This window comes from Miniopterus schreibersii (genome assembly GCF_964146895.1).
Source record: "Miniopterus schreibersii genome assembly, chromosome: 1".
NCBI classification, from domain to species: domain Eukaryota; kingdom Metazoa; phylum Chordata; class Mammalia; order Chiroptera; family Miniopteridae; genus Miniopterus; species Miniopterus schreibersii.
The window spans coordinates 86,862,204-86,886,836 of NC_138101.1; the positions used below are offsets into that span (position 1 = coordinate 86,862,204).

Genomic DNA, 24,633 nt, shown 5'->3' on the forward strand with positions numbered 1-24,633 from the left:
AAATCTATACAAAAGTAGATTGAATAGTCTAATGAGCCCGCATGTAAACATTATGGAGTTTATGGTTTATTGATATTCCTCAAGGGTCGAGTCAGGGGCAAAACCTGGGGAGGTGGCACAGTGGAAGCTTGGGAAACCTGCAGGCTACACATGGAGCCAGATGGCTTAGGGCTGAAACAGGAGAAGCCCACTCCCCAATAAACACTTGGGGAGCCAGGCTCTCACATTGCCTTCGGATCACTCTCTTGCAACAAATGAGATAATTAATAGATGAGATGATAACCAACAGAATCTAGGCTGGTGTGATTTAGGTCAGGGGTCTGCCAACTTTTTCTGAAAAGGGGCAGCTAGTAAATACTTTTTAGCTTTGTGGGCCACATGATCTTTGTGGCCCTTGTACCATGAAAGCAGCTGTAGATCATTACGGCCCTTGGTAATACAGAGGAACAGACACGGGGGTGTTCCAGTAAAACTACAAACACCGGCAGGGGGCCGAATTCGGCCCTCCGGCAGTAGTCTGCGGACCCCTGAAGATTGCCTGGCCCCAGAAATCGCGTCTCTGCGCCTCCGATTCTGCGTTTAAGCCGGGGGAGGCTACTTCTTCTACCGGGCACCGGGATCTACCCAATGGCCGCCCAGTTCCTGGTAGCCTTCCTGCGTGGGACGATCCAGCAGAGCGACGGCAGTTTTCAAAGTTTTTCAAGTGGGCTCCTTTCCTGTCCTCTCGCGCCCCTCTTGGCCCTGGCCGCAACCGCCCGGACGCCGACGGAGTCGCGGCGCTCACAGGTGGGCTGCGTGGGCTCCGAGGACAAGCGCGCGCGCGCTCGGGAGCGGGGAAGGGCGCAGAAAAGTTGGAGCCCAATCAGCGCCGAGCCGAGCTCCCGGGCCCCAACCTTCAGGTGACCCCGCGCGGCGGCGGCGGCGGCGGCGGCGACCGGAGCCCGCGGCAGCTCGGAGCGCCCGGGGAGGAGAGGAAGCGAGCTCGGCGCGTCGTCCCCGCGATCGGAGCGCCGGGCTCGGCGTCCCCGGCGGCGCGGGAGAAGCGGGAGAGCCGGGGCGCCGCGTCTTCCGCGGCTCCCAAAGACCCCGCAGGCTGGGCCGGCTTGGCCGCGAGCGTGGCCCTGGCTGAGCGCCGCCGTCTCCTCTCCCGCAGGCAGCGAACCCTGGAGGTGTGCATGGCCGGGGCCGCGGCGGCGGCGGCCGCGGCGGGAGCGGCGAACCTGGGCTGCCAGGGCTGCGCGTCGCCCGGGCTGCGGCAGCGGCAGCGGCAGCGGCAGCGGCAGCGGCCGCGCCTGTGGCTCAGGATGCGGCAGGGGAGCGCGCTGCTGGCCCTGCTCGGCAGCCTGCTGCTGCTGCGTCTGCTGTGGCGCTCCACCGACGCCCCCGCCCGCCCCAGGTAAGCCGCCCGCCGCGCGCTGGCCACCGCGGGTTCCGTGCACCCCGCCGCGCACCCCGCCGCGCACCCTGCTGTGCGCTCCTGGGACCCCACGAGCCGACGCGCTTGACTTGGGCGCGCAGACTTGTAGCGGCTGCTAGGACGAGCCGAGGGGCGGCGGCGGCCAGAGGCTGGGGAGGGAGAGGAGGGGAGTCCAGGAGGCAGCTCTGGGTGAGTCAGGGGTAGGGGACCAGAAGGGTGACACTTGGACCGCGTGGGCACCGGCTGGGGTGGAGAGGGACGGGTCTGTGTTGCGAGGGCCCAAGCGCGTGTCCCTCCGGGTGAGCGAGCAGCAGGGCGGGACCTGCCGTCGGGTTCTGCACCGGGGTCCTGGGCTCTTGGTCCCAGTGCGCGCCTTCCCTTCCCTTCCTTCCCGCCCTGAGCCTCCTGGACGCCGGGGTTCGGGAGCCGCCCTGGGAGCCGGGGCGCGCAGGGGAGACCCGGCCAGGCAGCGAGCGGGTGCGCGGGTCGCCAGCCAACTGCTCCCCGCGAGGTGTAACAACTTAGTTTTCTTCCTGGCTTTGCAGACTCTTCGTGGAGGAAAGCAGGGAGGCCACCCACGGCATCTCCTCCGGGCTGAGGGTTCCCCGGAGCCCCGAGACCCTGCAGCGCGCCACGAACAGGTACTCGCGGTGCCCGGCGGGGACCCGGTGCGGCCGCGCCTGCAGGACTCCGGTTGTCTGGCTGGGATGACACGTTTGAGTGAATATATGTATGTGCGCGCGCGCTTGTGCGTGTGCGCGTGTGTGTGTGTGTGAGGGAGAGAGAGAGCATGTGTGTGCACACAGAAGCGTGTAACTCCTCGCTCCCTCAGTCTCCCCTGTAGAGCCTGTTCCTGCGGCTTTTGGAACCAAGGGGTATCTTAAAACAGCTGCACTTTAAAAAAATTGGTGCTGAATTCCCCTCTTGATCATGGTGTGTTGAAAACCCCGGGGAGGAGCTGCTCAGCCTGTCTTTACTGAGGGGTTCGGTTGGTTTGCCTTCTGTCTTTATGCTTTAAAGTGCTCCGGTGTGACAGTCACATTTGGAAGGGTGGAACTCCGTGCACGGTGCTGAGAATGTTTTTGTCCTTAGTGCATGGAGACTTAAAATTGCTTTCTTTCACTCCCATGCGTATTTTATCCACGTGCAGTAATTATTTGGTTTTTATCATTTTTCTGATTATAAAAGTAAGAGATGCTTGGTGCAATAAGTTAGATAACATGAGAAATATGTAAAAATTATATTCACTCAGAGCCCCACGACCCAGAGATCATATTAAGGTGTTGGTCTACATTCTTCCAGTAGTTTTTCCTATATACATATATTTTAAAATATATTTACTATTATACTTTGTAGTTTGTGTTCTGCCTTTTTCCCTCTAAACAGACATATTCATATCATTAAATTTTTCCTGAAAACATTGCTTTTGATTGTTGCATAATTCATGATATGAATATGCCATAATCCTTTTAACTATTTCTAGTTTTAGACATTTAGATCATTTTCTGTTTTGTTTTGCTTTGTTTGCTATTAATAATAGCAACTTCTATTAAGTACGTTCTTGTATGTAAATCTTAATATTAAATTAATTCTCCAGGATGGACTGATAGAAGTTGGATTGTTAGGTCAAAGAGTAAGTGTATTTTAGGTTCTAAATACATATGGCCAGTTGCTTCCTAGAAGACTTGAATCAAATTGCATTTCACCAGCAGAATGTACTTCGTGCCTCAGCATTGCTGTTACTGCAATTTTATATATTGCAATATATTTCATTTTCTTTTCCTCTATCTCTTGTGAATTTCTTTTCCTCTATGTAGTCTTCTGTATATTCTTTTTTTCTGAAAGAAATGTTTTTATAAGAGAATAAAAATAAGGCAAAATAGTTTTGGTCATAAACCTGTTGGGTAAGAATATTTAAAGGTAAACATATTAATTGAGGAACCAAACATGATACGTGCTAATCATTGATATATATGTTAATATGTGGATACAGGAAGTAGTATTTATTCTCTTTGACATTACTAGTACAGCAGTTTCTTGTATTATATTTCTCTTTTTCTTCTAAGGATAACTTAAGTGTGTTTGTAATAAGGAGCTCATTGATAGGACAGTCAAATATACTGAATGGGAGTTAGAATACATTCACTATCACTGGTGTTCTTTTTGCTATGTTTTGTGCTCATATTTAAGAACAGAGATTCTTGTCAGTTTTCTCAAGAGAAAAATTATGATGTAAGAGACAGTGTACACTATTCATGTCAAAACACAATTTTACTTGCATTTTATAGCTTGCTTTAGCATTCTTTTGGAAATGAATTCTCCCAGAAGACCTAATTGCCTTCTTATTAATGAGTCTGTAAATGTGTTTTGTTACCATTTACTATTTTAGCAGTTTTTAAAAAAATTATCTTTATTGTTGAAAGTATTACAGTTATCCCATTTCCCGCCCATTGATCCCCCCTCCTAGACTTTCACGCACTATAGTCTGTGTCCTTGGGTTATGCACATATGCATATAAGTTTTTTGGTTGATCTTCCTGTCCTCCCCCTCCCCCTTCCTATATTCTTGGCTCTTGGGTCATCTTAATCTGGTTGCATGACTCAGGGCTCCTGTGTGGCTCCTGCTTGGTCATAAGAAGGGTCTGGGGAAGCCTGGAAGAAATCTTCAAGGGCTGGAACAACATTGCCTCCCACAGCCCTCCTTTTGGAATTTCACAGATCAGAGGCACTAAGAAATCCTGGAATAACAAAGCTTTTGAGAAAAATGTTGGCCTATACTTTGATTTTTCTGCAGGGCTGTGTACTGTAGGTACACTAGCTTCCCAATGAACTGGGAGCATTCCATCTTTTTCCAAGTCCAGAAAATGTACTGTTTGTTATACTTTCTGAGGTTGCCCCTTGGGGAGAGTTTGTAAGAATGTACTAATTAAATTATCCTGTCCTCCGCCTTTTTTGAGGCAATTCTTTGATGAACTTTTCAGCTTTTTTGGCATATTTCTTTTCTGTTTGGCATACTTCTTGAGCTAATATAGGTAATTCATACTTTTTCCTGAATGTGGTCCATTTTATTAAGATTTTAAAATTTATATCATTCTGTTGTGTTTTTAAAAACTGTCTTTTGAACTATTTTGTATCTCTTTCATCATCTATGGTTTTGATTATTTATGTATCAGGGGTGCAAAATTTAATCTAGACTACTGAGCTACATAAAGAAGTTATAATTTCTTAATTTGCCCTTTACCTCTGCCCTCCGGAATGGTTCCTCAAATTTGCCCACTACATTGCTGAATTATTTTTCTGTAGAGTCAATTCTCCGTTTTGCTCTATGTAAAAGAGTAAATCTATGACATTTTTATTTTTACAGGTTTTTTTCAGCGTGCCCCTTAGCACATCGATTTCTTATAGTATGTATTCCCCAAAAGTAGTATTTTCTCCATATCTTAAGAACAATATTCTCCCCTTAAGTTATAGAATCTTTTTTTAATAAGTTTTATGATTTGGGGGGGCTTGTTTTTTCATTTAGATTTCCCCAAATGAGGAGGCCTCACTCTGGCATTGTGCTCTCAGACAGGACACTTTAGAGCTCCTGGTGGTGGCCACTAAGAAGCATTCTCCCTTCTTGGACAATAAACCACATGAAAGGCTGAACCATGGAGCCCTTAAATAAATGTCTGTTTCTTAAAAATTTGAATTAAAAACATTGTGATAAAAGACTCATAATATAAAACTTATTAATTTGAGTTTTTTAAAAGTTGTGGTAAATACAGGTAACTTAAAATTTCCTCATTTGAGTATTTATTTATTGATTGAATTTATTGGGGTGACATTGGTTTAGGTTTTAAAATGGTATAGGTTTTAGGTGTACAGCTCTATAAGACATCACCTGCATGTTGTATTGTGTGTTCGCCACCCCAAGTCGAGTCTCCTGCCATCACCATTTATTCTCTCCTTTGGGCCTTTCTATCTCCCCCACCCTCCCTCCCCTCTGGTAATCATCATACTGTTGTGTGTGTCATTTGAGTTTTTACATACTGGACCTCAGAGCTATCTCCTGCTCCCATGTCTTGATTCAATGGCTGTCAGAAAGCGCACATATTCATGGGTGATCCTAATCAATCTGGAGTTCTGCTGCTGCCAGGAATGATGCATGACCAATGTCACCTGAAATCTGCCACCCCCTTCATGTCCCTGGGCTGTGATGGCAGATTTCCCTTCCATTCCTTTAGTGTCGCTTTGTAATACAATAGAAGTACAATCTCAGGAGGGTGTAGACAGAGAGCAGTGAATGAGCCAGGGACACCCAGACGGCCTCAGGAAGCAGCCTGTGTGTGGGAGCAGCCACCTGATTTTCTGGTTGGGGCAGCTCTCCGCCAAGATCAAAGGCTCTCTCTCTTTTTTCTCCCTTGACCTGCTCTGTTTCAGAGGTAAAATTTGACATCAGCTGCTAGCAGTTACTCCATGTGGTTCCACATACTCTCTTGTTAGCAGTATTTCTTTCCCAAATTTCTGAAGCATCTATGTGAGGTTGCGTTTTGCGTAGACTTGTGTACTTTTCTAAGAATGTAGTAGGGAAGAGAGAGAATGAGGCACTATAAACTCTCTACCACCTTATAGTAAAAGTTGTAATAATGTTTTGTGCAACATTTTCCTGTTATCTATATATGTTCACACTGGGCTCAGAACTACGAACTTCAGAAAATTCAAACTGAGTGTGAACCAAGTTTGAAGAAAGGGCCACGCGGCTCCGCAGAGCCCGGGAACAGCTGCTTTTCACCTCACTCCTTTCCCCTCGCCCACCCTCCAAACTGATGGAGGCTGTTGAGTTTTACTTTCGAGAATGCTGCCATTCACTTTTGTGCCTGTCTTTCATTGCTTCTAGAAGTAACGATACTACATGTGTCCTGTTTTTAAAAATTCAGCACTCTTTAACGTTGCCTTGAGTCTGGTTTCTGAAATAATGTAAAAGGAGGCTTTAAATCTTGCATTCTGCCTCTTTACCTGCTTCCTAATCCTGCACCTAATTGCAGCCCTTCTCTTTCAAGGCTTAGAGGGAGTCCTCCACTTCTGTTCTGGTGTCAGTTGCCTGTCCCTGTTTGGAGATGGGTTTCAGTGGGGCTTCCCAGACTGTCCTTCTGCACCCCTTTCTTCTCGGGCGCCTGTGTCACACCTTCAGCTGCTCTGCTGTGGGGAGAGCTGTCGGACACAGTTGTCCAGGCCAGCTGACCCAGGGAGAGGGCTTCTGTGGGCACATGCCACGTGGACAGGAAAGCCAGGCTGAGCTTGAAGGTAGGTGGGTGAGGAGATGATGGTGTTTCATTGGCCTCACTCACTCTGGAGGTGGTTGGAGGTGGAATTTTATTTTCTGTTAAGTTCCGCTACTTCCTCGACAGGGCGTCTCTTCACAAAGAGGCTGAGGGTTTCTTTTTATAACATGTTCACACACATATGCCAAAGTGAAGGCGGGTCCATCGAAACATAAATCAAGGCTGCCTTAATGTTGTCTGGCCTCTCTTCATATTCCTTCCACTGTGCCCCTTAGTAGACACTCTCCTTGAGCCAACAGGCATTAGGATGAATTTGAAACAGCAAAGGGAAGCCTGTCTGCCTGGGGGGAGGGATTATTTTTGGGGGGAGTACAGAGAAGCACGAATATTTTGAGAGATTAAGTGCTAATGGGAGATAGTGAGAAAAGAGGTTTGGGCACAGTGGAAGGAATATGAAGAGAATAAAAGGGAATAAATGTACCTCTTTGTCTGCCAGGTACAGTGATTCATTTTAGAGCCACTAGTCTTAGCTGCTCTGTGGTTCAAGGGTTTGGAGGTTCTACAACCTCTCATTTGGTGGCAGAAAAAGAAGCTCTTTAGAGAGCTGCTGAGGCCATGAACAAACTTGAGGAAAATGTTCTTGTGTCCTGATGTCTTATTTTATAGCTTCTTTTACCATTAACAGATGGTTATTGCTGTAGTGTCTTTATGTGTACATACTTAAGTTAAATCTATCTTGTCTATACTTTCATATTTAAAAAACTTAATTTTGTTTCATGAAGTACTAAGAATACTTTGAATGTGCTGTAAATAATCAGTCACTGGGAACATTCGTCTCCATGGGTGTAATTGTTTCTAAAGGTAATTTCATAGGCATAACCTGTGCTTTGAAATTATTGCAAAGTAATTTCCATTGTCTTGTTAGTTACTGTAAAAACATTAGAACTCTCTAATATATAATCTTTAAACTGTACTATTCCATAAACCCTCTGGAAGCAAACAGAAATTTTAATGGCTTTGGAATAGGTAAAGAAACAACACTAAAAGTATAAACAATACAGGAAAATGATAAATTATATTTTATCAAAATTTAAAACTTTCATGCTTCTGCATACACATATAAGAAAATAAAAAGATAAACCACAGACTGGGGAAAAAATTTGAAAATCATACAGCAATAAAAGAGTTGTGTACAAAATATATAAAGAATTCGTACAACTAACTCACTAACAAGAAGAAAACAACCCAATTTAAAAATGGGTGGAAGATTTGAATAGATATTTCACCAAAGAAGAGATACAGATGGCTAATAAGCATTTGAAAAAAATGCTTAATATCATTAGTCATGAGGGGAAAACCACAATGAGATAACCACTTCATACCTTCTATGATGGTTTTTCTAGCAACTCCACCATGTTGTAGGGCAGCTCTCTCCCAAGGTTAGATTCTACTACTGAAGCTCATGACATAGTGCTTTGGTATAACCAAAAAAAGGTTTATTACTCACACAAGCAGAGAAGTCCTGAGGTGGGGATAAGGGAGGATCATTCTCCAGGAAAATACCTGGAACAGAGAGAGAGACTAGTGAGTGCACAGGAGTTTTATAGACCGCTTACAAGTCCATGAATAGCCCTAAGACCTTGAGGCAGAGTTTTACATTTGAGAAATTATTATAAGAGTGACTAAAAATCAGTATTCCTTTGGCTCCAGGAATTGTTTAGCAATTTCTTCTTATTATAAGAGCCATGGGCATTGCATCTCGAATCTTGTAGCAATCCCCCATTCAAATCAATAACGGAGTGGAGCTGGCATCCTACTTAAGAATGTTGGTGTTAGGAACTAATTCAGGATCTTCTGTTCCTCATTGAAAGATCCACACAGTTACAGGGAGTGTTGAGTCTGAAAATACCAAATATGTCTGTTATACCAAAAACTGTGATGAGACCCACTGTTGTAGTTTAAAAGAAGGCACCAAGACTTCTGCTTCCTACAAACAGAGGCTTTCAGTTAGCCAACCTTTAAAACCATCAGATCGGGGAACCTTTAAAACCATCATATTGGGGAAGGACAGCAGGCTTTGGCAGACAGATTTATTTTGGCATATAGAATAGCTTGTTTGGGGGGTTAAGGCCTTCATTTCCTGTGGGTCCCACTGTATTATCCATCTCAATCTGGGCTCCAGATTTGAGAAGAGATAGCAGAATGGGGGTTGTTATTAAGTGGGAAGGGGAATTCTATTTGGGTTTTACAGCTCCGTAGGTGAGTAGTAGTCCCTTTTAAGGCTAGAATGAGGAGAAGAAGGATCCTAGTTACATTTTGGTAGAATCTCATAAGACCTAAAAGTCAAGAATTCAAGGTAACTAAAGCAGAGAGCAAACGAAACATCCATTTGGAAGACCATCGTCAATTTTGCAATTTTAAGAGAGTTTCTTTGATTAGGCCATTGTCTGTTTATTAGGATCCCCTCTAACACTGCTGCCTGTAGACAATAGAAGAAATGACATTCAAAATGATGCCTTGTAGGACCCATGCCTATACCAAATGAGTACCCCAATCAGAGTAGATAATATCTGGGGGCCCACAGGTAACTAAGGAAGTTTTGCTGAGACTTAGTGGTGTCAGCAGTGGCATACTGGAGAGAGTAAACCCAAAATAGACCCACATAAGTATTAATCATAATAAAGGCACAATGATTTGTTCCTGCAGATTGGGGCAGCAGTCCAATAAAATCAATGCGTTAGTGACAGAAAAAGCATTTGCTCCAGGATATGATCCTTATTGGCCATGATGTTGCAGCAGAATGGGGCACAAAAACCATATTGGGAAGCTAGGGTTTGGGCTAGAGCCAGTGGCATTGGGATGCCATGGTGCCCCATGTTTAACAGTCCAGAGGCCACAATGACCAGGCCCTAGAGCTGGGGGAATGGAAGTGCTCTGTGAGTTTCCTTAAGAAATGTGAGCAGCCCTAGCAGGTTTGGCTCAGGAGTTAGAGCACCGGCCCACGGACTGAAGGGTCCCGGGTTCGATTCAGGCAAGGGCACCTACCTCGGTTGCAGGCTCGATCCCGAGGGTGCAGGAGGCAACCAACCAATGTGTCTCTCTCACATTGATGTTTCCCCTCTCTCTCTCCTTTCCACTCTCTCTGAAAGGCAATGGAAAAAATATCCTCAGGTGAGGATTAAAAAAAAAAAAATGTGAGCAAGTTGGTTGGCTAGGGCATTAAAATGAGCCTCCTCCTTGGGATGTGTAGTAGGAGCTGAGACATGGGAGACTTTACTTATAATACTTGAGGTCTGAGCAGCAATATATTCCCAGTGTAGAAGGTCCCATAGTGAACAATCTTGAATGTGAAGTCTGTTTTGTGTTTGATCCATAGATTAGAACAAAGAGTAGAGCCATTAGCTACCACCCAGGAATCTGTAAAATATCGACAATCAATGTACTTTTTTTGAGGGTATCTTCCAGTGTTGAAATGACTGACACTTGGGTCCCATCCTTTATCAAGGATGTATTGGTAATAGAAGTGAAAGAAGAAGCTCTTCAGTGGCTTCCACCACATGTGATGGTGGTGCTGTTGTCTGTAAAATAAATTTATTCCCTTTCTCCTGGATTTAGGGGACCCTGCAAGTAGCCAGCTGGACCAGGAAAGGGATGCTTTTTCTTGGATCCATGGACTTGGGCGAGGAGGCTCCAGAAAGCTAGTGGCTAGGGCTTCCACAGTACAGGAATCACCAAGTGGAAATAGTGGCATTCTTACCTGGCTGGCTTTTTGGGTGGCCTCAAGGGTCTGTTGTTGAGGTGACCTCTGTTCAGATTAGGCCAATTTTCCTGTGATTGATTGCCTAAATAGGTTTTAATGAAATGTGTAGATTGGGAATATGTTGCTTCCAGAAGCCAAATAGGCAAGTAGATGTTGGGTTTGTTTGAGAGTGTTAGGAGCAGGGATATTGATTGGAGATGGTATGGAGCAGCCTTTTGGGGATCAAATGAAGCCTCCAAATCTGACAGAAGTTGTGGATCTCTTGGGTGTACAGTGACTTAGCTACAGTTAGTCAAAGTCTGGACCACAGTATGAACATCTTGTGAAATAGGTTCATGAGTTTCTCCTCTCAGTAGAATACAAGGGCAGGCAAGAGTAGGTTTATAGTTGTGAATACACAAAACACAGAATTTATTCTTTTTGTAAATAATATATTTTTATTGATTTCAGAGAGAGCAAGGGAGAGGGAGAGAGAGATAGAAACATCAATGATGAGAGAGAGTCATTGATCTGCTGCCTCCTGCATGCCCCCTACTGGGAGTCAAGCCCAAAACCCAGGCATGTGCCCTGACAGGGAGTCAGACCTCTGTCTCCAGGATCATAGGTTGATGTTCAACTGCTGAGCCATGCCAGCTGGGCCAGAATTTATTCATGTATTATTATTTATTAATTATTGTATTATTTTCTGTACAAACAACTGCAAACCTACTTTTGCCCACCCCTGTATTATTAGGATACGGCTGTAAGTGGGTGCTAAAGAACAGAACAAGCCCATGGGGGTCCTGTCGGCATAAATGGTGGGGATATAGATATAACCCACAGGTAATTTAGTGAAGGTATGCTGGGATTCCTCATAGGTGAATACAAATTGTGGCTGTGATGCTGGAGAAATAGGGAAGAATAAAACATATTAGCTAGATCAATAGCTCAGAGGATCTACTCAGGGAATTTATCATTCCTATGATGATACAGATAGCCCTCAACCTTATGGTGGTTTGACTTACAATTTTTTGACTTTATGATGGTGTGAAAGCATACACATTCAGTAAGAACTGGCTATAGGCTAAGCTGTGATGTTCAGTAGGTAAAGTGTATTAAATGCATTTTGACTTAACAATGTTTTTAATGAGGATGGGTTTATTAGGACATAAAACCATCATAAATCGAAGAGCATCTGTGTTTATAAGCCTTCTTGTGTAAGGAATCTTAATCTCAGTTGTTGTTATTGTTTTTTAAATACTCACCCAAGGATATGTTTTTGTTAAGTTTAGAGAGAGAGAGAAAGAGAGAGAGAGACATCAGTCGGTTGCCTCTTATACATGCCCTGACTGGGTATCGAACCCACAACCTTTTGGTGTACGGAATGACACTCCAACCAACTGAGCCACCCCACCAGGCTGTTTTCTTTTTTGTATTTTTATTGATTTGAGAGAGAGAGAGAGAGACATCAGTTTGTTGTTCCATGTATTTATGCATTCATTGGCTGATTCTTATGTGTGCCCTGATTGGGAATTGAACCCAAAACCTTGGTGTATTGGGACAGCACTCTAACCAATTGAGCTACCTAACCAACTGTTGTGGTTTAAGTTATCACTCTTGGTTATTTGTTGAAATGTGGGAGCATTAAGGAGGATCCATAATCTTGTCAATGACCTTTACATTGACTCAAGAGTTTCCTTGGGATCCTAAGGAGGTGAGGGGGTAAACCACTTAGGACTGGTTAACACTTTCATTTTAGCTCCTGGGAATATCTGGATATTTATAGAAGATCCAACACAGGAAGAACTGCAAAGATTTTTGGTGCTCTTAGTGTTCTAATTAACCATTTCCTCTGGGGGATGAGCCTCAGCAGGCCACACAGTGATAGTTCTGTTTCATTCACAGTTCCCCTGCTGACACAGGGGATTGGTGCTGCTGCTGGAGTAAATTTCACTAGGATTTTGCAGGAGGCGACAGACAGGTGGGAGGTGAGACTTAGAGGTTGCTGGCACTAAATCAGTCACCAGTGGAAGTCCAAGTGCAACTACTTTGGAAATGGTTTGATAATTTCTTGGAAAATTAAACATAAATTTGTCATATGACCCAGGATTTCCACTCCTAGGTATCTACCCAAGATAAGTAAAAGCATGTCCACATAAATATAAACATCGTACGTGAACGTTTGTAGCAACATTATTCATAATCATCAAACGATGGAAACAGTACAGATGTCCATCAGCTGGTGAATACATAACCAGGTGTGGTATATCGATACATGAAATGCTATTTGGCAATAGAAAGGAATGAAATATGAATACATATTACAACACAGATGAACCTCAAAAACACTATGCTAAGTGAAAGAAGCCAGACATACATTGTGTGAAACAGACATGAAAAAAGCAGATCAGGGGTTTAGCAATTATTGAGTTGTTGCCACGTGCCAGGTGTAGCAGCTTGTTATTGTACCACCCCGTTTAATTCTCACAGCAACACTGTTCTGTAGGACTATTAGCATTCACATTGTACAGAAGGAGAAACTGAGACCCAGAGGGTTTAGTTACTTGTCCCAGGCCACATAGCTAGAAGGGGAAGCTGACTGATTTCCCAGGCTATGCTCCAGATGGAGAAACAGGGGTAAGTCATTTTGTCCCATGTTAAATGCAGGTGATCTTTCCAGATGTTTAGGGAGTCGTTGAAGAGATGGCAGGGAGTGGTCACAAATGACAGAGACTTGCAGGGATGGAGGGCCTCAGGGACATGTAGAGGTGAGACCCTGGGAGCCATATGCTATGGTGGGAGGCAGGAGGCCAGCCCAGAGGAGATCTTTGAATCCCTTTAGACTATAAAGTCAGACTTAGTGAAGTCAGATGTTTAGCAGCCACAGGGTGCAGAACAGACCAAGTGCAGAGAAAGGGCTTCAGGGGCTGGCCAGGGGTCCACAACCCAGGCTGAGGTTTAGCCAGGACATCCGTGCCAGTCATTCAAGTAGTGGCAGAGCTGCAGCTCTGGTCCCCTGACGTTCTCCCCAGGTCACTAGAGGTGGCTACTTGGTTGAGCAGGTGCCTGCACCGTGGGTATTTCGCCTGCACTGTGGGACCAGCATCTGTTTCTTGTGTGGTTAGAATCTGTTGTGAATATCTCCCCCGTGCAGATGACAGATTGATTGAAAAGGGAAGGAACTGAGAAACCAAACAGAGACTGTCATGGTCAGGCCTTAGTTAAAACCCACATGATAGGAGCAGATGGAGATTTAAGGAGAAACATGAGGAGTTTGAATCCTTGTCTTGGTGATTTCAATGGAATTGGGGGGTGAGGGGCTCAGTCAAGGTCTTCTGTACGTGCAATTGTGGACTGTTTTAGTATGCTATGGCTGCTGTAACAAAGTACCACAGACCGGGTGGCTTTACAAAAGAAATTTATTTTCTCATTAATTTTTATTTAATTTAGTTCTGGAGGCTAGAAATCTGACATCAAAGTGTTGGCAGAGTTGGTTCCTCCTGAGGGCTGTGAGGGAAGGATCTGTTCAAGGCCTTTCCCCTTGGCTTGCAGATGATCATGGTCTCCCTGTCTTCACATGGTCTTCCCTGTCTGTCTGTGTCTCCCTTTCCTCTTCTTCTAAGGACACTAGTCATGTGACCTCATTGTAACTTAAGTACCCCTTTAAAGGCCCTATCTACAAATAAGGTAACATTTTGAGGTACTAAGGGTTAGGACACCAGCGTATGGATTTTGGGGGTAGGAGAACACAAGTCAGCCGGTAATGCCAAAACATAATCAGACCTAACTTCATTCATTCTGAGGAATTACATAATGGGGCTGGCCTGTCCTTCTTATGACCTGAATTCACGTGTGCTAGTTGTAAGGTGGAGGGGGACTTTCATGGAAAGAATACCATGACCTGAGTCGAGATGGCAGATCTTAACATAGTTTTGGAAATTCAGATATTCTTAAGGTGAGTGCAACTTCAAATTCCAGGTTTGGGGGATCTTTGAGACAGCATGACTTAAACAGTTTGATTTCGTTCCCAGCTTTAATGCCTCTCTTCAGCAAATGTGCTTAGCCGAGAGTTCGGACATCTCAGGGCTATGTGACTTGTGACTTGGTGTGCCCACTTTGTTTTCTTGAGTAGGACAGTTTTTTTATTTGGCATTATTTTCCCTTTGACATGCTATTATAAGCCGCTCTAAAGTGATTTTTAAAGTATTTTTTAAAAAAATCTGTTTTTGTGATTATAAAAGTATTACGAATTCATTGTAAAGAACTTTTAGAAAATAACAAAAACTGTAAAAAAGAAAATGAAAGTTAGCTATTATCTCACCATTGAAAGACAATTTATTAATTTTATCATATGGATGTATTTTCATCGAGAATAAGTGTGGATATATACTTAATATAGTTGAGATTATATATGACACGTACACACATGTATTATATACATATATAAACACAATTTTGTATCTTCCTTTTTTCATTGAATATTGGGAACTTAGACATTCTTTATAAATATGTTCTACCTGACTACTCTTCTTTTGTCTGAGATTTCATAGCTGACTCATTCTCTTCTATTTTTCATTATTATAATGCACTCTACTTCCATCACTTATCAACATAAGATATATATTTGTTGATTGAATGATTGGTTGTCTATTTCGCCCTACAAAATGTATACTCCAAAAGAGCAGGATTGGAGGTTTAATGTTCCCCACCCCCACTGTAACTGTTCTGCACTCAGCACCCAGAACAGCACCTGGTACATGGTAGATATTCAATAAATGTTTGTTGAATGAATAAATGAATGAACGAATGAACATATTTGTGCCTGTACCTTTTTTACTTCACAGATACTATTCACCAGGGTTGATTTTAGAAGGATAATCCCTGTCAACAGGTATTAACAATGTTAAAGCTTTGATATATGTTATTTTGTCCATTCTAGAAAGATTATGTCAATTTAGAGCTCAAACCACTAGACCATGACGACTCCAGAAATATCCTATGTAACCCCACTGACATTCAGCTACTTTCCCCCAGACATCAGCTATGAGAAGCCAAAGAAGGTTACAAATATGCTTTAATATATATCCCCAACTTTCTTTTCTTTATCCACCATGTCAAGAAGGAATCTACCTGACCTTCAAAACAAGAACCACAAAGACCTCCTCTAACTTTTAAGTCATTCTGTTAAAGTCACATGTCTTTACTGGAACAGACTCAGGAGGCCACTTGGCCTGATGGTGCCAAGAGCCTAGGCTTCCTCAGAGGAAGGTGACGTGGTAAAATGGATCAGGTGGCCTTTCCTGTGTCCCGCTCTGCTTCAGCCAGAGATGCACCTTTTCATAGATTAGATATATTAAATATTTGTATTAAATCTTATTAGTTAAAAAAAGGTTTTACAGCGAAAGAGTGTGAGAATCATGTATTTAGTCATTTTACAGCTGAGGCCCAGAGAAGCTACGCACTCAGCAAGCTTCCCTAGAACTGTCAGTCCAGGCTGCCCTTCACTAGCTCATGGTTTATAGCCTTTAGCAAAGACTTAAGACATGCATAATTACAAACTGCGGTGCTCACTAGAAAGGAAAATTCCAGGGCCCCACTTCAGATCTGCGGCATCAGAATCTCTGCACTGGGCCCAGGAATCTGCATTTCTAAATGAGCCATGCTGCGCCCCATCTTCCCTTTTATGTCCTGGTAGTTCCTCTCATCATCTAACCCCGTCACACTCACAGGCTGCTTCCTCGTTATCAGGGCCTCAGGACCCTGCCTGCTCTTCACTGGCGGCTACTGAACCCCCTTTCTCCTTCCTCCTCCCCCACTTCTCCCCTCTTTCAGTAACTCTATATTACTGCGTAGGAGATACACCCACTGTCGTAGTTGTGACCTATGTACCTTTGTATTTTCTCACGCAGGCACGTTTCTGGGTCCTTCTGTGGTTTTAGCCCAGGAGTCAGGAACATCCAGAAACCCATCGATCAGACTTCAGGGTTATCTGATTGTAGGTCTCCTCAGCAGTAGCCGTGGGTGCACTAGAGGCAGCAATGCACCGATGGGCTGTTTCATTTGTGTACACTTGGAGCCTCCAAGGGATGGCTCATTTGAGAGGATCATGGAGGGGGGAGAGTTCTAAGGACACAAGGGACCTCACAGAACAACGAACACCAACCAAGTGTCTGCTTCCAGGAGTAGATCATCTTTAGCAAGAAATAACAGAGCAGGTACTAATAGGGGTTTATGCTTCTCACTTAGCAAGGTAGCTGTCCAGGCTGGTGCATCAGCTCCCCAGTGTCATCAGAGTCCTCAGTTCCTTCATCCCTCATCTCCACCAGCCTCAGCATGTGGTCCTTGTCCTCACATCTGCAGATGGTGGCTGTCCCCTGGATGCTCTGTATTGCAGTTGGGAAGAAGAGGCTGAGGGCAAAGGGCTTTTTCCTAATGAGGCTTTGCCTTTATAGTTGGAAAGGAAATCCCTACCCCAAGATTTAATGCCCAAATCTTTCGGGGCATAATTGTCACATGTCCAGTCAAGCTGCAAAAATGTCTAGATAGATTAATGTTCTGGTTTTCCTGCCTTTGTGTTAGATGAAGGTCAAGGAAAGGGTTTTAGAAGTGGCTTTTGGCTGCCTGCCACAAGGGGGAGCCCCTGGTCACATGGAGCAAGTATTTTGCATAATCCTGTTATAAAGAATATAGACCCTGGGAAGAGATGGGGTGCTACAGAACAAAATACAAGATGCTAGATGAAGCCCCAGACTGTAAAATGTGAGGTCCAGATCGAGGTGGAACAAGTACACAGGAGTATGCCAGGTACTGGTAGTGGAATATCTAAAAGGAAAAACTGGCTCTATAAATGTGTAAGGGATCATAAATTGCAAGAGCAATAGATGTGCTCTAAAATATGAAATATGTATATAAAGAGACAGATCTGCGAATACTAGCCGTAAGCCAACGGCGGCACACTCTGGGCTAATATACGAGATTCTAGGGTAACCATGGCTCCCCCAACACAACGGAGGTGCTGGAGATGGCACTGCAGCGCAGGCCACAGGAGCCGCACGATATGTTTATGCTCAGCTCAGCTCACTTCCCAAGTTCCAGCAGACTACTGATTTCTGTCTTGGCTGCTCTCTGACACCCTTTTTGCTGAGATCTTCAGCAACATAGCGAACAAACACCCAATCCCTGTGTTACTTGCTTCCTCAGGCCTGACCACCCCTTTCTTCGAAGATTCCCTCCCTTGACTGCTATGGCGCGAGTGCGGTGGCTGTCATTTCTTTCACTCACCTTGCCTCCCTGTTCTGCACTGGCTCCTTCCCAGCTCCTTTTCTAGTGCTCAGAGGCATCTTACTCTCTGTCCTCGGTACCTTGACACTGCTGTTCTTTCTGCTCCGTGTCCACCTGGCTGATTCCTCAGCTCCTCCTTGGAGATCTAGCTCGGCTGCCCCTTCCCTTGGGAAACCCTCGCAACTGCCTTTCCTCCCTCTTTCTAACTTCCCCCTCCGTGTTTCTCTGGCATCACTCATTATCACACTCGAGTAAATTAACTTTTTATTTGCCCATCTCCTGGGGAGACTGAGATCTATGGGCAAGCAGTGGCTGCCCATCATTTTTGTATCTCCAGCATTTACTGAATGTCATATCATAAACAAAAGCAAATATTCATACGATGAATGAGTGAATGAATGCATGCATGAAAGTAGATTAGGATTTGTAATGCACTCCAGCTCTACAGAGAGAAAACAAGTGTCAGGGCAATGATGAGAGGACAGGGTGCTGGAGGGGAGGTGAAGGAGTGAGGACAGCTCACACTCAGCCACAGTGAGACAGGCCCAGCTTGACACTTCGCACGTATTGTTTTCTTTATTATCACGTCAACCTGTGGAATTCGTGTTAGAGTATCTGTGTTATGGCATTTAAAGAAATGGACATTCAGGGAGATTTAGTCATTCGACTAGTAAGTGAGGAAAACTGGTAGAGATAATGCTAAAGTTAATAGAGCTGAAAATGAAGAAGTGAAAACAATACCTTGAAACACTTTGACAATAAGCAAAATGAGCTTGTTTCTTTTCTTTGTACAAGTGGAAGGATGTGTCACAGGCATAGAGAAAACCTTCTTAGGGATCCCATGTCTCCTTGGCCTGCTTTCTGTTCAGGCTGACCTCCTACAAGGTGTCTGGCTTTGTCTCCACAGGGCAGGCAGCAGGAAGAGGCCCTCACAGCCTCACCTTTGGTTTGTAGCCAAAATTGTGAAATAGACCATCCAGAGCCTTCCTACCTCATCCGAGCACGGCGTGCTCCCTGGGCTACCTGCCACTTGAGGTCTTACTGTTTCCCACTAGTTCCAGGTTCTGCATTAAATCGCCTCCCCTACTCCTGACTTCTTCCTGCTTCTTCTTGTAGTTTGTGCCCTATGCTCTCCACCATCAACATTTCTTCCTCCAGATCATAGCCGTATGGTTCTGTGCTGCACCATCCCTCTCTTGGCAAACAGTATCATATGTCTATTTCCACCGAGGTGTTTCTGCAGGATTCTAGCTCAGTGTTGGGGTCCTTGGCAGCTGTGTTACAGTTCATCAGCAGTCTCTTTAGGGTCCTGTCCCTCCCTGGGAAAGGATGGGTTGGATAGAGCTACTAGAATATCTAGGCCCTTGCAAGAGCCTCTTAAACCTATCAGACTGTGTATTCTAAGGTTAACTTTTTTTTTTTTTTTAAATATACCTTTATTGATTTCAGAGAGAGGAAAGGAGAGGGAGAGAGAGATAGAAACATCAATGATGAGAGAGTCATTGATCAAGCCCGCAACCCGAGCATGTGCCCTGACCGGGAATCGAACCCCAACCGCCTGGATCCTAGGTCGACGCTCAACCGCTGAGCCGCGCCCGGCCGGGCCAGTCTGTGTATTCTAAATACTCTCTTGTAGAAGGCACATGACCTATCACGTAAGAGGCACACATAGCATTTGAAAAATGAAAACTGCATGAACGATGAGACTAGCTCTTTCAATAAATGGTGTGGAAGATGGAGCTTCTGAAGTCAAATTCCTTTGGGGACTGAATTCTGAGTTCCAGCAGAGATTTGGGGGAGAAAAGACTTCCTCGGATCTTGCATCAGTATGCTCTGTCATGCCTCAGGAGACCACTGGGATGAGCTTTCATAAGTCACCTCATGGTGAGATTTCAGGAGTTTCTTCTTTCTTTTTCAAGCAATAATTGATCTGGTAATAGCTTCTTGAACACTTGAATTCAGAGGCAGAAAGATAAGGTGCTAGTCAGGGTTGTCCTCTTTTCATGAGTAAGTGGATTTCCATGAGACCAAGATACCAGGCTATTTCCAAAGGCAAAAAACAGATTTTTGTTGGACTGAAGAGATAAAAGAAGAAAGGCAAGAGCAAGGCATCCCCATATCAACAAATAAGTGCCTAGGTGTTGCCTGGAAAGAGTTACCTGACTCCAGCTCTCAGTATTGTCTCCTTTGGAAACCTGTCGTCATTCTGTCCATGGAAGAGAGGGCCACGTACAAGAAGATCTTGGGTGAATGCAGGTTCAACTGCTATCCTTATGTGCCTTTACCTGGACCATCTCCATGAACTTGATCTATATGAAGGAAATCTCATTGCCACCTCTAATTACAATACTGCAAGACAAAGCTGCTGAGTTTTCTTCTATGATTTGACCTCGTGCTTAGATGGGCCATCCCACTGTGGAAGAGGCCTGTTCTGATATCATTTGACTATATCACATCCTTATTAACACAGGTCTCAATAGCTCCACATTTGAGGACCCTGGCAGCAGAGCCTTGGCCTAGAACCAGAGGTGGTCCCTGGCCCAGCAGCATCAGTATCAGCAGGGAGCTTGTTAGAAATACAGATTCTCAGGCCTCACCCCAGACTACTAAGTGAGAGACTGAAGTTGAGACGCAAGCCCTCCATGTGATTCTGATACATGCTGACATCTGAGAACGGCCAGCCTGGAACACTTCATTTCTAAATGCTAGAGGTTGGAGGAATGAATAGTCACTCTACTTTATCAAACCATAGCATTCAACATTTTTCTTTTCCTCCTTTAAAAGTCCTCTTTCCAGCCTGGCTGAAGTGGCTCAGCGGTTGAGCATGGACCTGTGATCCTGGAGATCGAGGTTCGATTCCCTGCCAGGGCACATGCCCGGGGTCAGGGCTCGATCCCCAGCAGGGGGCGTGCAGGAGGCAGCCGATCAATGACTCATCATTGATGTTTCTGTCTCTCTCCCCCTCCCTTTCTCTCCCTGAAATCAATAAAGACATATTTTTTAAAAATCTACTTTCCATGCATAGAACTTTGTACTAAAAGATGAAGTCTTTTGTGTGAGGATTAGTGAGTTTCTTGAAAAAATTTGGAACTGACAGGATTTTGAGTAATGAGACCATCGTCTTTCCCAGGGTAGCAGGGCCTCTGCGCACCTGCCCTCAGGCCTTACAACTGCAGTGCTTCAGGCAGCTTCACCTGCAGGCCTCCTGCTCTGCGCCCGAGGGCTGCTCTGGCTGGCTGTGACTTCTCCTGCGCACATTGCAGCATGCCCCATGTGTGGGAGAATGGATGGCCCTGGGCGGCGCCATCAACTCCTGACTGACAAGAGTTGGCTTTAAAAAACCTCAGCTCTGTTACCACATGGGGAGGGGCTGCCTCTGAGCCTGGTTCTCTGCTGACTCCCAGAACTCTCCAGAGGGTTTTAGCTTGTTATCCAATAGCCATGGTACTAATTGCTTGATAATACACATTTTATTCACTGCATCCCCTTCTGTGTCTTTTTTATTTATTTTTAAATTACAGTTGACATTCAATATTCTTTTATATTAGCTTCAGGTATACAGCTTGGTGGCTAGACATTTATGTAATTTACAAAGTGACTCTCCCCCTGATATTTCCAGTTCCCGCTTGGCACCATTCATAGTTATTACAATATTATTTACTGTACTCCCTGTGCTGTACTTTACATCCCCATGACTGTTTTGTAATTGCCAGTTTGCACTTCTTAATCCCTTCACCTATTCCCCAACCTCGTCCTACCAGGCAACCATCAGTCTGTTCTCTGTATCTGTGTTTGTTTGTTTTTAATTTTTTAAATTAAATTTATTGGAGTGACAATGGTTAATACAAACATATAGGTTTCTGGTGTGGGTTTCTACATTACAAGGTCTATATATTTCTCTGTGTGCCCACCTTATCTGTTTTAATTTTCTCTTCTTCACCCCTTTGATGAGGGAGGGATTCCTGCCCTGGCATTATGGAGATGACCAGACACACAACACACAACAAGGATAGATGAAATGGAAAGCAGTTTATTTGTCACATATACTCACAGTATGTCACACAGGGCTGCACAGAGATTGTACTTGGGAACATTACATACAAGCAGGGGCTGAGAGAGGCAGGCTTTGTACTGCCAAGAGGGTGGGGTGCCCATTGTTTCTCGAGAAAGGGTGTGATTGATTTGTTTGGAAAAATTCCATGGGCTGGCAGGGAGCTGAAACTCCTACTCAGGGATAGACAGAAAACATGCCTGGTCCTATGAAAAGGACTCTTTGGCTAGGGGACCTTATCTGTGGGAGCAGGATGGGGAGGGAGCTTACAGCTAGGCCGTTCGAGGTTCCCCCCGAGTTTTCCCTACATGTCAAGGCACACATAATATTGGGCCTTAGTTTAGGTATAATTCTGCAGGGTGTCTCGCTCCCCTCTGGTCTTCCCTTGGCTCATCTCCCAAACAATATTTACATTTCATTATTTGCTCATGGCCTGCTTCTGGGAGAAACCGAACTAAGACAACCAGATGTGGACATCAGGCATGCTCTGCTACCAGAGCACTTACATAGTGATCAGTAATTTTTGTAATTTCTGAAAGAATGTCCTAAGTTATTGATCCAATTTTAAGTCTCAAATAACTGGTGACAAGATGAGGTAGCTCTTTAAATCACCACTTATTTATGATAATACTGGTGATACTAGATATTATATCTTTCTAAAAGAAAAACAAAAAAATTTAATACTTGGTAGATACAAGCTGCAAGTAAAAAATGGAGATATTGAAAAAGCTATGAATAAACAGATGAAAAAGAACTCTCCTGTTAGACCTGTCAAAATGTTTATATAATGAAAATCTAATTTTTCATCTTCTATAATTGACAATAGGGCAAAATCTTAAAATGAAAACGTTAATAGATGACTGACACACGTACACATCATTTGGTGGGTATAGGAAGAATTGAAATATAGTGTCTGTTACAGTGACAATCAGGCAAAAGCAGAACTTGGAAATAATGCTACAAAAGTTGTTAAGGGTAATATATCAGTGTAAGGCATGGGGAGAAGGTTGATAGGGGGATATTGTTTCAAAGCAAGAAGTTGGGAGGTGTGAAAATAACTGCATCTGGACCAAAGAATCCAATGAAAGTTTGCTGTATCTCTTGTTGATTTTGGATACTCTTATCATAACTGGTACAGAGTAGGAGCTCAATCAATACCTGTGATTTCCGCATCACTTTATTTATCTCTAAAGGGCCTAGTAGAATATATATTGTGTGGTTCTGAAGATAATTTCAGACAAAGGTGTAAGATTCCTTTAAAGATGATTGCTTATGTACTTTGGGATCCATCACAAGGGTCCGAATGCTCTTGAGCAAGTGGTCTATTTTGGTGTGCATAGTACGAAGGGGTGGGAGGAAGGTGTCCCTTTCCTGTAAATGTCAGGTTGTTCTAGCCATGCCATCTGCTGTTGTATTCTCCCCAGAAGAGAAAGTAAGAGTATCTAGAGAACAATGCAAGTAACAACCAAAAAGAGACTAGAAAATGAGAGAAAACCTTTAATGTACCCAGAAGATTACTCATTCATTTTAAAAGTATATTTAGAGCATTGTATCATATCATCCACTGCACTAGAAATGTAGGGAACCAGACAGTCTTGGGGTCTCTGTCCTCGTGCAGCTGACAGTCCAGTTGGGGGAGGGAAACAGTATTCACAGGACCCCAGCAATATGAAATTATGTGAAGGAAAATAAAATAGGGGGCTATGAAAACATATGACAAGGGGGGTCCACCCTGGAGGACTCAAGAAGGTTCCCCTGAGAAGAGTATTAGGATTTAGAAAACAGAAATGAGCAGTTGTAAATACAGTCAGTTTCACAGGCTTCTGCTTATTTGTTTTATATGGTTGGAATTTGTGGGATGGCTGCTGCTTCTGGTGTAGTTTCAATATTTCTACCTAATTACTTGCTAATTTGGCTGCATAATATATCAGGCACATATTTTTGTTACCAAACACTCTCTGAGTCTCGTGGTCTCTGGCACTGCCAAATGAATGGCAACAGCGTCCTATTAAGAATTGCTCCCAAGTACATTTATTTCCTGTTGTGTTGAAAGGGATTTTTATCATCTTCCAGTCAGCTCTATTCAAAGTGAAATTACGACTGTCCATCATCTTGTCTAGTCCATATTGTTGAACAATTTCTATATTTTCTATCATTCCCTTTTCTGTCTCTTAGCATGCTTCATATTGCTCATGAGAGGTTTTTTTTGGAAAATTTTAGCCAAATTTAGTGGACTTTAAGTGGTGTTGAATCCATCAAACCCAGGCATTTCAGATAATTTTTAAGTACTATTGACTGTAAAGACATAGATACAGCACTGTCATTAAAGTCGGAGAAGATAAATGGTTTCCCCTGAGAGTCAGCCAAATAGTTTTCTTACAGTCCATTTCACTAAGTATTTAGAGTGTGTATTACCTGATTAATCAATGTGTCGTGAGCCATAACGACGTCAATGCATTTTCCTTGTTCAGTCCCTGGATGGTGGTAAGGGAGGAGCAGAATTATTTAAGGTTCTGTTTGCCATGGAGCGGTGCATTACCCGCTGCTAATGATGAAAGTAGCTGGTGGCTGCCGTTTGGTAAAGAGAAGATCAGTGTTGTGGGAAGGCAGATAGAGATATATAAATTTTGTCTTTCTGATTCACAGTAATTGCCTCTCACTGGATAAATTCTGTCCTATAAAACAGTTCTACTTGTGTGAGTTGCTTTAGGGAGAACTCAGAGCATAAATTCAATATTTTGGAGATTAAAAATCGTATTCCATAGAAGTTTAGAATAGTAGACTCTTTCGATGTGATCTTTGTCTGGAAGTTTTTTCTTGATTTTAAATTTGTTTTGTTTTTAAAATACCAAGTTCCTCTTCTTGTGGCATGATTTAAGACT

The 24,633-nt window shown here is 43.8% G+C and overlaps 1 protein-coding gene across 1 annotated transcript in view; it reads left to right on the top strand.

Moving 5' to 3' along the window:
• Window positions 1-1,304: 1,304 nt before the first annotated feature.
• ST8SIA6 (ST8 alpha-N-acetyl-neuraminide alpha-2,8-sialyltransferase 6) overlaps window positions 1,305-24,633 on the top strand; it is a gene marked incomplete at its 5' end in the record, with an annotated part of 110,866 nt that continues 87,537 nt past the window's right edge. Inside the window, 2 exons of the mRNA XM_081147696.1 lie at window positions 1,305-1,396; window positions 1,963-2,058. Coding sequence (XP_081003822.1) covers window positions 1,305-1,396; window positions 1,963-2,058 — 188 coding nt within the window. The remainder of the gene's footprint in view (window positions 1,397-1,962; window positions 2,059-24,633) is intronic.